General features: G+C 42.6%; 1 protein-coding gene and 1 long non-coding RNA gene across 3 annotated transcripts in view; one reads left to right on the top strand and one right to left on the bottom strand.

Annotated features, from left to right (window-relative positions):
- Positions 1–1,072: 1,072 nt before the first annotated feature.
- Positions 1,073–6,297, top strand: LOC135571431 (uncharacterized). The gene is made up of 4 exons (XR_010463803.1): positions 1,073–1,215; positions 1,352–1,391; positions 2,067–2,550; positions 2,663–6,297. It is a non-coding gene; the product is annotated as an uncharacterized LOC135571431 (long non-coding RNA).
- Positions 6,298–6,646: 349 nt separating this feature from the next.
- LOC115128269 (protein argonaute-3-like) overlaps positions 6,647–13,745 on the bottom strand; it is a 50,138-nt gene continuing 43,039 nt past the window's right edge. For both annotated transcript variants that reach the window (XM_029657961.2, XM_029657960.2), the window contains exons 17-19: positions 13,560–13,661; positions 13,080–13,279; positions 6,647–12,877 (exon numbers count right to left, since the gene is read on the bottom strand). In XM_029657961.2, coding sequence (XP_029513821.2) covers positions 12,769–12,877; positions 13,080–13,279; positions 13,560–13,661 — 411 coding nt within the window. In that variant the 3' untranslated portion in view covers positions 6,647–12,768. The remainder of the gene's footprint in view (positions 12,878–13,079; positions 13,280–13,559; positions 13,662–13,745) is intronic.

Here is a 13,745-nt window from a genome sequence, read left to right on the forward strand (position 1 = left end):
ATATGGAACCTAAGTAGACAAATGTATTCCATTATTCAAAATAGCTTTGCCATTATCGCACAAAAATGTTGGATTTACTTACCCAAAGTTCTCGAATATTCTGCAGTGTCTACACCGGTGGTTCTGAACTAGTGTCGAAAGCCGAAGGGCTGCTTACCTCACCAACTCTTGTAGACAGTCCCCAGGTAACAAACAGACGCAACCAATCAAACAAGACTCCTAAGTAATTTAAATGCCATGGCAACATTCAACAAATAAAAAAAAATAAAAGGTAGCCAAACAGAAGTTGTCGACAGATTTGTCTGGGGGTAAAGAAATGTCTCTACTGTATCCAGTAGCCTAGACTACTTACTACTGTGGTCTTACTCTAGTTCTACATAATCTACAAGAGTCATTTAAATGAGGAACTCATAATAGAATCATAAGCATTTGTAACTCCAGCCAAGGGCTTAACTCTGTGTTGCATATTAGGGGGGATCCGGGTCAATGTGTTCCAGGGTCACCACCTTTCTAGGGTGATTACTATGTTGGGTAAACATGAGTGCTTTCCTCCCCATACTTTTGGCCTTCAATTGTGTTTTCCAAACATAAATACAGTGCATTGGAAAGTATTCAGAACCCTTGACTTTTTCCACATTTTGTTACTTTAGAGCCTTATTCTAAAATGGATTTAAATAAATACAAATCCTCATCAATTTATACACAATACCCCATAATGACAAAGCGAAAAGGGGTTTTTAGAAATATTTGCACATTTATTAAATGTGACCTGATTCAGGAAAGTAGGCGTATGTCGTAAGTCATGACTTCACAGGAGAGCCTTTTGAACATAAAAAAAATATTTTTTAACGAAATGTGTTTTTTGGCAGAAATGCCTTCTCGAACATGTGAACGTTCATGTGCCTTAATATTAAATGTGTATGTCATCTGCAAAAAGGAATACAATTATTAAATTTACAAGCCTAGTTGGTTTAGCCACAGAAAAAGCGGGCAACCTTCCCGCAAGCCATGATTGGCTGAGATAACGAGTGGGCTGGACATGCCGAGAGATGAGTTTGGATTGGTCGGTGTTGCATCTTGTTTCTATAAAATGAGCTGCTCGTACTGCAGTTTTTTCCCCGAAAGATATTATGTTACCCATGGAGAACTGCAAATATGTTGCTACTGCTCTCAATAACATTGCTGCCCTGAATCTATCAGGCGCTATCGACAAAGGTAAGTGGGAAAAAGTAGTTATGGATGACAATCGGGCCATGCTAGGCTGACTCTCATTTCATAAAACGTTTTGAAATCAGTGGAACACAACAGGCCAAACAAACTGTGCAAACTAACACATGATGTCTTATAAAAGGGGTTGCAGTCTGCCGTGAAGCTTTCATCCATGTATACAGGTAAGAATCTAGCTACAGATTCAGGTATTATGTTTCTAATTTTGTTTTCATTGCAAGCTAAAGCTGTTAGCTAGCCAGCTGGAGTTTGATCGCTGCCTTGCTAACTAACAATGAACCTAACATTATTTGGTTATGTTTAGCTTGCTATGACAATCGGTTTGTATTGCTAGTAACGTTACTCCATGGATTGGGATTATAGTTCATTGTTTAGCTAACTAACGTTAATGTGGTATGTCTAAACAAAAGACCAGTTAAAGCTTGCTGTTAGCTGGCTAACATTAACATGATATGTCTAAACAAAAGATCCCATGTTAAAGCTTGCTATTAGCTAGCTAACGTCAGCTGAGGTTAGGTGGCCAGCTTGCTATCTAACATTAACTTGTGTATGTAGTGTGTGTACCGTTAGTGTAGTTTTCTCAGAATGCCATTTCGCATTGCTAGTTATTGCCTAATGTTAGCTAGCTAACTAAATAACATTGAACCTATTGGTTAACTTTAGCTAGCTATGACAATCAGTTTGTATTGCTAGTTAAAGCTTGCTGTTAGGTAGCCAGCTGACGTTAGATGGCTGGCTAGTTACAATAGCTAACATTCCCTGGATGAACTGTGTAGTGATGTTCTCATAATGCAATTTCACATCTATTGTATAATAATGCTAAAATATTTGTCTTTCAGCATCAATCAGCAGAACACGCCTGACTCTAATCCACCAGTCATACAGTCATCAAAAAGAGAGCTGGCCCAAGCAACTACATGCACCATTTCTTCAACTATGGAGTTGGGAAAACAAGTGTGGACCTGAATTGTGATAACTGTGGCCAAAAGAGGAACAAGTTTGTGCTCTGGTATTGTGCCTGGCGGACCATGCACAACCTCCACCACAATCTGGACCTTCAACTTCCTGATCACAGGCCACAGCAAGTTTGCCCCTGACTTGTGCTTCTGTCTCATCAAGCAGCGCTTCAGAAAGATCAGAGTGAAAACTTTGTCTCAGAATGCTGATGTTGTGAAGGACAGCACTGTGATAGGGGTCAACGTCCCACAGCTGGTTGGACTGGGTGATGGTACGGTGCTGGTGGAAAGCTATGCCTGGCAACAACACCTAACAACACCTGTGCTTTAGACCGCTGCCACAGATCAAGCAGTACCGGCACTTCAGGTAAAAAATTGTTTTATTTGTATGAGGTTATTCTTATCTAAACTTGGGAGGTGAATTGATGTTGTGCAGGGTTGTAATGTCTTCTGATTTTTTGTTATTCCCTGTTAAACAGTTTTGATGTTCTGGAGCCTGTTGTCTCCAAGGAGCGTTCGGACTCAGTCGTGACCAGGTTTCAGCTCCTGCGCAACGCTGTCATCCTTCCTCCCATAGATGGACTGCCTGTAAAAAGCACCACATGGACTGGACACAGTTTGTCTAGCTTTCTTTTTGACAAGATCAGGGAGTTATGTGATGAAGAGGCTATGGACATCACATGCCATGCACCAAAGTCAAGGGCAGGACAGAAACAGGCTGTCCGAATATAGATTCCCTTGTTAGTAGATCTCTGGGTCTACTAACTGTTAGCATCGGCTCCATTGTAAACTAAAACAATGATAACTAACCTGAACAACAGTATACAAGGCATATTGACATTTGAGAGAGACATACAGCGAGGCATACAGTAATCACAGGTGTTGAATTGGGAGAGCTAGCTAAAACAGTAGCTAAAACAGTAGGTGAGACAACAACAGCTAATCAGCTAGCACAACAACAGCAGGTAAAATGGCGTTGACTAGGCAGGGAGGGTCGGATTAACTACACACAGAGCCTGAGTGCGGCTGGGGCCGACAGATAAAACATAAACAAGCAGAATGGAGTACCGTGATTAATGGACAGTCCAGCATGCATCAGCTATGTAGCCAAGTGATCAGTGTCCAGGGGGCAGCGGTGGATGGGGCAGGGAAGCTAGACTGGCGAGTATTATCCAGGTTAAAAAAAAACTGGCTGGCTGTGCAGAAGGTAAAAGGTAAAAGCCGCTAGCAGTGGCTAACAATGACTAAATAGCTTGTGGCTAGTTAGCTGGTTAGCTTCTGGAGGTTCTTGAGTGTGTTCTAAAAATTAAAAATAATAGCGATTCCGTATCACATTGGGTGAGGCAGGTTACCAGAAGGTATAAACGAATTAAAAATTGAAAAGAGATTGAAAGTAAATATGGGTCCAGTGAGTGGTTGGGATGCGGCGATTCAGACGGTTAGCAGGCCTGTGCTAACAAGCTAACAGTTAGTAGGCCGGGGCTAAACAAGGTAGCAGTTAGCGGACCGGGGCTAAACAAGCTAGCAGTTAGCAGGCCGAATTAGCAAGCAAGGAGATAGCAAGATCTAGAAAGTTAGCCTTTGGGGGACGTCGCGATGGGGTGAGTCTGTTTATGCCTCTTCATGCGGTGACATCGATAGACCGGTCGTGGGTCCGGATATTGTAGCACAGGAGTATGCTTCGGTGGTAGCACAGGAGCTCTGGTGGGCTAGCTTCAAGCTAAGTGGGTGGAAACGCTAGCCAGGAGTAATCATCCGGGGTTGCGGTTAGCTAGTTGTGAAGATCCAGCTGAAAATGTTCCGTTTGCGGTGGGAATCCGGGGATAAAAAAATAATAGGTCCGTTATGCTCTGGTTAGAGTCGCGTTGTTTGAACTGGCGAGAGCTTTCCGAGCTAAAGGTTAGCTGATGACCGGTTAGCTGAAGACCGCTAGCAATGGTTTGCTGACTGATAGCTGGTAGTTAGCTGGCTAGCTTCAGTTGAGGGGTTCCGGATCCGAAGTAAATATAAATACTTTAGAAAAAAAAGCAGATCCGCGCTACATTGGGTGAGGCGGGTTGCAGGAGAGTATTTAGAAGTTGAGGTTTAGCTAAATATTTTAAAAGATATGCAAAGAAAAATATGTTAAAAAAACGGTATATACAAGGGACACGACACAACGTCTGACTGCTACGCCATCTTGGATCCAAGGTGTGTCTGTCGCTGAACTCAAAGCAGTCCAGAAGACAGCTAGACATCGAAAAATCTTCAATGAAGTGACATGTAACTGACATGAAAGAAGTGGTTACCCTTGATGTCCAGCAGTCAGTGGTAAGGCAAACTGCAGTAGCTTTTTGGACTTTTTCCATTTTGAAAGTGTTTTCCCGCCTGGAATTGTGTACACTGGATTTAGACTATTGCTATAGTTTCTAAAACCTCTGTCCTCCACGATCGAAAATGGCTGGAAATCGGTGGCAATCATTTTAGCCAATGCAATATCAATTTGGCCTTGTTTTGCTAGACTTTGGCATAAACTGGTCCATAGAAGACTGCATTGCTGCGGGTCGCGGAGTAGGCCTACTTGATTGAGTGGATACATCTCCACGTATGGAGATGCTGGCTCCACCACTATCACTAGCAGGCCCGCTAGTTTTTCGAAACTCCGCTACAGCTAGCTTCACAGTTGGGTGCACAGTTCGCATATGCCGGTGTAGGTTGTGCGTAGAACCGGCTTAATATGGGAATTTGTTTTGGCAAATTCTACACTGTGCTCTAACACTGTCAACATTATTAAAATGCATCCAAATACTACTGTGCTTCCGACTCATTTTCCAGCTGTTGTCTTCACAGCTGTTCTTCCTCTCTCTCCTCGGCTGCTAAGTGTGTGACTGTGAGTGTATTGGCTCGGCCCTCCCTCACGCATATTGACAGGAACAACATGAGGCTGTTAGTCTGAGCAGACAGTCAACGAATGTGTGCGCTTGAGCATTTAGCCTATATTATTTGATGTATTTTTTTCGTTCTTTGAGTTAGTTCATTCTATTCATTTAAATATTTTGATTATTCATATCTTAATTTTTTTTGTTACATTTTTATGAATAGATTTGGCTCTTCTGATATGCGAGCCGTCTCCCAACGTTCACCTACAAGAGCCCTTAGAGCCGACTCGTTCACTAATCTCCAGTTTAGAGAATATCAGCTCGTGAGAAGTGAGAGCTCCAGCCATCGTTGTGTTTTCCCACCAGTTAGCTTTCATTGTGTTAGCCAAGGCCAGTGTGCGTCCTTGTTGATATGCAAGTACATATTTCATACCTTTCAGGTGTTTATGTCTGAAGATGCACTCTGCGACGATAATGCCATATTTGTAGTTTCTACTGAGAGCTAGCTATTGCGAGCGGGCTCTCTCTGTTTTGGCTGTCATATCATTTCACACATTTAACCCTGTATTTGTAAAGGAAAATGTCCCCCAGTGCATTGTTTATATGCCCTGTATAGGTGTATGGCACATCATTATATGGGTATTACATTGTATTTGACTGTTTAGAGGTATTCAAGTTAATTGTGCACTTGTAGCCCTGTACCGAAGATGGTGCTATGCTTTGTAGCACATGTGCAGCACCACCACTTTGATCTTATTTAGTGCAGTCACAGTCATGTTGAATTGCGTTGTGTGGTCCTGTATAGCATTAAGTTATCATAGTCATGTTATAGCCATGCAAATTGTTTATAAGAGATGTGAAATGGAGATTGTATTCTGTGGTATCTTTATTTCTCTCTTTACTTGCAGACTAACCACACTTTGGTTGACGCAAGTTGCCAGACCACTAAGAAAGAGCCTTTGCCCATCCATACTACATACACTGTGCGGTTCCGTGCCTGTGCAGTCAGCGTTATTAAACCACCTCAACTGGAATCCTACCAGTCTGTCATCTGTGCCCTTACCTGTACACGGGAGCGAACACAAAGTGTATTAAGTATGGATGGGCTGGCATGGAACCGCACAGTGTATGTAGTATGGAACCTAACCTAAAGACTATACAGTTCACCAAATCCTCACTTACACAAATGAAAGCATGATGTTCACATGAAATTGACCATCCCTTAGTGTAGCAATCAATAAAAACATACGTGCTGATCCACCGTGGGCTCACTGCCTCAGCCATACTGTCACTATCTTCAATATGTCCACTCCTATTTCTAGAGTTTGTTTCAGGATCTCGACAAAACAACTTTTATGTCGTGATAATGAGAAATAACTAGTTACGATGGGAAAATCATTTCCAATCCATCATGGTGTATTATTGAGGGGGTCAAATTGGCTCGTCTCAAATATTGGGGGCATTGATCTCCCCGCAAGTTACACACCTGACTCCAGCACCATCACAGTTGAAAACCATATCTCAGTCTTTCTAGGAATGATGCAGAAAAAGACTAAGGATCAACATACATCACTCATCCATTCTCAATGAATACACCAACACAGATTTCATACATACAGTATTTTAATTAAAACAATTAAATATGACAACCAAATAAAAAGGCTCAACTTAGGACCAGGATCAGGCAAAAAAAATGTATTTTACATATAATTATACTTCTAAAGGTGTCACAATAATTTCATAATCAGGCAAAGAATGTAGAGCATACTGTTACCGAAGCAATTTGTCAGTTGTATCTTATTAAGTACGATATGCAGCCAACCACAATAGAGATGCAGGGTTTGGAGATTTACAGAGGAATCCTTTCTTAGGCAAGCGGGCACTCATGTGGCACAACTGGACCACTGCATGTTGTTCTCGGTCTATAAACATCTAGCTGTAACACGTCAAAGCTCTTTAATAAAGACCTTCAGAAGAAATGCAGAACGCCACAGCAGTGGTTCTAAACAAATATAACATGTATTTCTGTCTAGCCTAGAATAATGGTTGGGTTACACCAGGGCTGCTTCCCAAAATGGCACCCTATTTCCTATATAGTGCACTACTTTGACCAGAGCCAACATTAGAGCACTATAAAGAGAATAGGGTGGCATTTGGGAAGCAATCCTCGTGTAAACCCAACAGCCAGTTGCTCAGAGCCTAAAGATCACATTGTTTATTGCTATTCACTTTAGAACATACCATCCCTGAACATCTACTAAATGATTAAAGGGAACCAGGGCTGAAAACCCCATGCATTACAGTAAACAGTTTGCCACTAGGGAGGCAGTCTAAAATATCCACTGTAGTGTCTAGTTATTAAAAGCAACATTTTTGGTTGTGCATTGTGAGTGCCTGCCCACCTTATCATCCCCACAAGCTTTTTTGGTCCCGACACCTCAAAACTGATTGGTTCTGCATATTGTTGTGTTCTTGGCATACAGTATGTCAGTGGTACACACAAACAGACACCCAGGCGCACACATACATGCACATGTTGGACAGTATTGTAATGTATCAATATATACGTATCAATGTAGAGAGGGGCATATTGCCCTCAATGTTTTGAAAGTAAGATATCTTCTTTGATTTACTTGTTTTCAGCACCATCAGAAAAAGGCACGGGTCTATGGAGTTTTGTCCAAGGATGAACCTTCAACCCTTTCCCACAAAAAACTTTGAGAGATGCACACACACACAAAATTAGACAAAATGTCTCAGATGAAATCAACACTCAAAAATGGAGGTCACATTCACTACCTGTTCTAGTAAACCAGGCTCTGTGAGATGAATGGAATCTACTGAATGGAAGCTAGGCTACTCTCCAGAGATGATTAGTTCAATGAACAGAGAGGAGGGTGATGGGAAATAGGGGGAGGTTCATCCAATCAGTCACTACAGAACAACACCTGACCCCCCAAAGAAAATCAGCAATCCCCCTCACAGTAGGTAATTTAAATGCTACACAGATGTAGCTTCAGTACGACACGCTTTGCTTTGACATGGAACAAATAAACACCACATCAGTCTATTGCATTTGGATTATTATTAGTGACCATATTACCATTGTCTTCTATATTTTATTATTATTGTTCTATTTTTATAGAATTTGTTAGCAAAAATAAGTGTTCATTATAATATACAAATATATCTCAATTTCAGAATTTTAAATGGTTTAGAACAACACGAAAGAAGGCATCTGATGTCCAGCGTTTAGAGGGGAGGGCATCACATGGAGGAGCCTGGTTGAGTCCCAAATGCCACTGATTACCTACATAGGTAGTGCATAGTGCGCTATGGGCCACCCCATTCCCTACATAGTGCACTACATTTTCCCAGAGCCCTGGTCAAGAGCAGTGCATTACATAGGCATTGGGCTGCCATTATATAGGAAATACAGTACATTTGGAAGGTATTCCGATTTTTTCCCACATTTTGTTACGTTACAGCCTTATTCTAAAATTGATTTTTTTTTAAATCCCCCCCTTAATCTAAACACAATACCCCATAATGACAAAGCAAAAACATATTTTTATTAAAAAAAGAAAAAAAGAACTGAAATATCACATTTACATAAGTATTCTGACTCTTTACTCAGTACTTTGTTGAAGCGCCTTTGGCAGAAATTACAGCATCAAATCTTCTTGGGTATGACGCTACAATCTTGGCACACCTGTATTTGGGGAGTTTCTCCTGCTGTTCTTTGCATATCCTCTCTATCTCTGTCAGGTTGGTTGCGGAGCGTTGCTACACATCTATTTTCAGGTCTATCCAGAGATGTTTCATCTGGTTCAAATCCGGGCTCTGGCTGGGTCACTCAAGGGCATTCAGAGACTTGTCCTGAAGCCACTCCTGCGTTGTCTTGGCTGTGTGCTTAGGGTCGTTGTCCTGTTGGAAGGTGAACCTTCGCCCCAGGTCCTGAGCGCTCTGGAGCAAGTTTTCATCAAGGATCTCTTTGTACTTTTCTCTGTTAATATTTTCTTCGATCCTGACTAGTCTCCCAGTTCATACCGCTGAAAAACATTACCACAGCATGATGCTGCCACCAGCATGCTTCACCGTAAAGATGGTGCCAGGTTTCCTGCAGACGTGACGCTTGGCATTCAGGCCAAGGAGTTCAATCTGGGTTTCATCAGACCTGAGAATCTTGTTTCTCATGGTCTGAGAATCTTCAGTTGCCTTTTGGCAAACTCCAAGCGGGCTGTCATGTGCCTTCAACTGAGGAATACTTCAACTGAGGAATACATCCGTCTGTCCACTCTACCCTAAAAGGCCTGATTGGTGGAGTGCTGCAGAGATGGTTGTCCTTCTGGAAGGTTCTCCCATCTCCACAGAGGAACTCTGTCAGAGTGACCACCGGGTTCTTGGTTACCTCCCTGACCAGGGCCCTTCTCCCCCAATTGCTCAGTTTGGACAGGTGGCCAGATCTAGGAAGAGTCTTGGTGGTTCCAAACTTCTCCTATTTAAGAATGACGGAGGCCACTATGCTCTTGCAGATCTTCAATGCTGCAGACATTTTTTGGGATCTTCCCCCAGATCTGTGCATCAACACAATCCTGTCATGGAGCTCAGACATTTCCTTCAACTTTCATCACTTAGATTTTGCTCTGACATGCACTGTCAACTGTGGGACCTTATATAGACAGATCTGTGCCTTTCCAAATCATGTCCAATCAATTGAATTTACCACAGCTCAATTTCAAGTCTCATAGCTAAGGGTTTGAATACGTATGTAAATAAAGTATAATTTTTGTGCAACAACCTGTTTTTGCTTTGTCATTATTGGGTAGTGTTTGTAGATTCATGAGGAGAAAATCTATTTTAGAATAAGGCTGTAACGTAACAAAATGTAGAAAAAGGGTCTGAATACTTTCCGAATGCACTGTAGGCTGCCACACGTCTCCCCTGTATTATCCCCCAGCCTCAGAATAATGCTGCATTCGTTAACCAAGTGGGAATTCACCACATACAACTGGGAAAATCGACTTGAATGGCCCTCCAACTGCTAATTACTAGTGGTAAATTTGTCCATCATCCTGTGCTCCCACATGATGACCTCTGTCACCTACTAAGGAAATAACCTCGATAACAGCATTTTCAGAAGTTAAATGCAACAAAACATTTCTAAATAGCAATCTATTAATATGGTTTTTGAACCCTTTAATTTGTTTGCAAGCATGAGAGCTGTACTTTTAATTTATGGTTTACGCAGCTTGTTAGCCATTAGCCAATCGGCATTTCTCAATGAGTTCAAAGCACGTGAATGCATCCCACTAGTATTTCTGACTTCACAACTGGTAAATTCCCACCTCCCACGAACGGCAGCATAAGTTCACAACGCCCCCCACCTAGATGCAAAACCCCGCCCACTGGGCTCTAGAGGTCAATTCCGTGGCATCGTAGAGAGATAATTCCTTCCCGTTTAACTGCCGTACAGACATTTTTTAAAATATTTTATCACACAAGCAGAGCAGCTACACATTAGCACACAGTAACAGTTGATGAGATCATACCGACACTGTTCTTTAAGTAAAATCAGATGCTGGTAATGTCTGACATTTTTCTGGGACTTAATTCACACATACAGTTTGGCCCCCGGGGTACTGATGACTAAAAGACCACACCCTCTGGGAATGAAAGAATGTCCCCTGTATTATAAGTGGAAAGTCCTCTCTACTGTTACACCTGATCCTTTAAAACACAAAGCTCATAATGTCTGAATACAACAGAGGGGGTTCTACTACCCCCCCCCCCCCCCATACTGCACCGCTCAGCACCAGGGTATGTGTCTCACCTGAAACACATGCATCTTTAAGTGCAGTAAATTGTCATACATTTTTATAGTCTCTCTTTGTAGGAATATATATGAACAAAATAACATGTGGTATAGCAGCTAGTTTGGTTTCTGGTAACACGTAGCTATAGGACAATGAGTGTGGCAGAGTGCTGGCCATGCTACAACACTGCCTCTTTTGCCGTGAGAGCAGGGATCACCTGTGTCCCAGTCAGACAAGGCTCATACCACCCATGCTTCAAGCCCCATGCAGATGACCCCAGTCCTCCCCCTCACAATCCCACGAGGCACATTGAGTTTCGTCTCGTTCCAGCTTGACCAAACCAAAGGCCTCACCTGGAGGATACTGCACAGCAAGGCAAAGCCCTTCAAAATGTGACAAAACGGCTTGATAAAACTCAGAAATTTGAAGGCTTACTTTGAACAGTGCAAAATGAGTCCTCCACTAGAGGGTTAAAATGAACGATACAGATCTGTTAGCTAACTGTCCCCACCTTCAATTGATCAGTCTACATATGAAAAAATAATTCACATTAAAAATGAAATCATGAAACTGAATCCATGCAGCCATACACGCAGTGCTCTCAAACCCCAGACATTCCTAGACAGCATATCATGCTGACAGTAATGCCTGGATGAGATTATTTGACTGTATAACTAAACTAATTAACTGATCTCAGAGGAGCTCCAACTAAAATAGATCCATCCTTGGTCTTTCAAATTCTTCTTTCCACCTAAAAACGGGCACATAATTCACTCCATTTACTAAAAAACACGTATTGTGTCATGTCACCCCCACATAACCATTTTGTGGCATCAATCCTTGCCCCAGTTTACATTCTTTATCCGTTATCACCTGCCCATATCCGGTCATAATGGCCCAAAAATATACAAATCGGTATGTTAACCATAGAACCCTTTTTATGCATTAACGACTTATTGCACTAAAAGGTGTGACATCAGTTCCTTAGTTCAAATTTGACAAAACGAACAGTGCCCTATTGCTGAAAATGAATGATAAATAAGATTAATCTCAAATCAAATCATAAATAATAATAAAAACAAAGAGAGTGAAATCTGTAGCTACCACAGTGAAATCTGTAGCTACCACAGTGAAATCTGTAAAGGTTCTGAGTAGGTCCATGGCGTTGCCAGGGTTGATATTCTAAAAGTACGACAAACAATAGCTGTAAAACATTTTTTTTTTTGTAAATGCCTTTTGATAGAGATAAGAGATTGCCGTGTTCAACTCTGACAGGCGCAATGACTGCAAGTAAATCCCCATTGGCTTAAAGAGAGCAGAGTAACTGGGCGAGCAGCTTGCCCTATGAAAAAGGGCATAGCTGTGATTCACAAGCGTTCTCGACTAACAGGCATCGCCATGGCAATCAGACTTCTACAGAACATACAAAGACGCACATATAAACGACAACAAGCTAACGAAGACATTTAAAAGAGGACAATTTATACGTTTGAACATGGATAGGCAAGTCATCATATCAGCACTGGGTTGAGGAACAAGAATGATCCTCACTGGACCTGCTATGTCCCCACCCAACCCGAAACCATCCTTATCAATTCCCCTGTCTTGTCTTCTACACTCTGGCATTTTGAAAGTAAGACAAAGCAAAAGTTGAGCACAGCTCAAGGAGCAGTATCAGAGACGATCCATTCGTTAAAAACACAGCAAAGGAGAACAGGCTGGGAGAGGATTGGCTGGTTTCATATTGCATAACGTTGCTGTACTCCCCTCTGGTTGTTGTTATCCTTCGCGGCTTGGCATCCCCTCATCGGGACCAGAGCTGCGCCAGCCCAAAGTCCGATATGCGATGGCTGACCCCCACTAGGACACAGAGGCTGATAGGGTGGGGTGTTGGGAGGGGTATTCTACCTCTCAGGCGAAATACATAGTCCTCAGTGTGTCGTGATGAATCTGAACAGCCTTGGCGAGGGCCGTGGGGTCTCGGCCGTTACTCTGCCCCGAGACATGGCTGCCCTCCGCACTGCGTGTGTTCAAGAGAAGGAAGTGAGGAAACGAGAAAGGGAAAAGGACAGAAAGAGAAGAGAACATTTATTTAATAGTCAATACATGACATCGGCCTCCAGTTTCTTTTTACCTGATAAACAGCACGAGACAGTGATTTTAGCCCTACAGAAAAGTATACTGATCACAATGAAATTAATCCCCCCCCCCCCCCCCCTCACCTGTCATGTTCTTTGTCCACCAGGTGGTAGCGGGCACGGAAGGCCACCAGGTGGGCGTAGTAGGCTGGCGCGGGGATGGAGACAGAGCGGGTGCAGCGGACGTAGGTGTGGCACAGCTGGTAGGTGAGCAGCTGAAACTCGTCAGCCGTGAAGCAGTTGTCGTCCCACAGGACGTGGTAATGGGATGGTCGGCTCGTACCCTGTAGGGAGAAGGCGAAGTCTGTAATTCCACAGGACCAATGAGGGTTCCATGGAGAGGATACCAGCATTGATTCAACACTGACAACGAAGTGTAGTGGAAAGCAATAGAGGCCGACGAACCTCTGAGAAAGTATCAATGACGGCAAGAGTCGACATTAGGGAGAAATAAGCAGGATATACTACCTGAACTTGTCCAATAAGAATGCTGACTTTAGTATTACAACGTTTTCCCATTTTATGCCTATTGAACATAACCCTGGTGTGAGTCTTGACACACACCTGTATTCCTGCGTGGCTGCAGAGGTAAAAGTCAAACTCATAGGGGTGAGTGATATCTGTGTCCACAGTGGTGCCTGCAGGAATGTTACCACTCCGTCCAACCTGCCAAAGAAACAACACTCCGTTTAAAAAAAGTTCAACAACCAATCTAAGCCTAGCAGATAAAGTCAATCATTAATGTACAAG

Source organism: Oncorhynchus nerka, linkage group LG4 (genome assembly GCF_034236695.1).
Source record: "Oncorhynchus nerka isolate Pitt River linkage group LG4, Oner_Uvic_2.0, whole genome shotgun sequence".
Classification (NCBI taxonomy): domain Eukaryota; kingdom Metazoa; phylum Chordata; class Actinopteri; order Salmoniformes; family Salmonidae; genus Oncorhynchus; species Oncorhynchus nerka.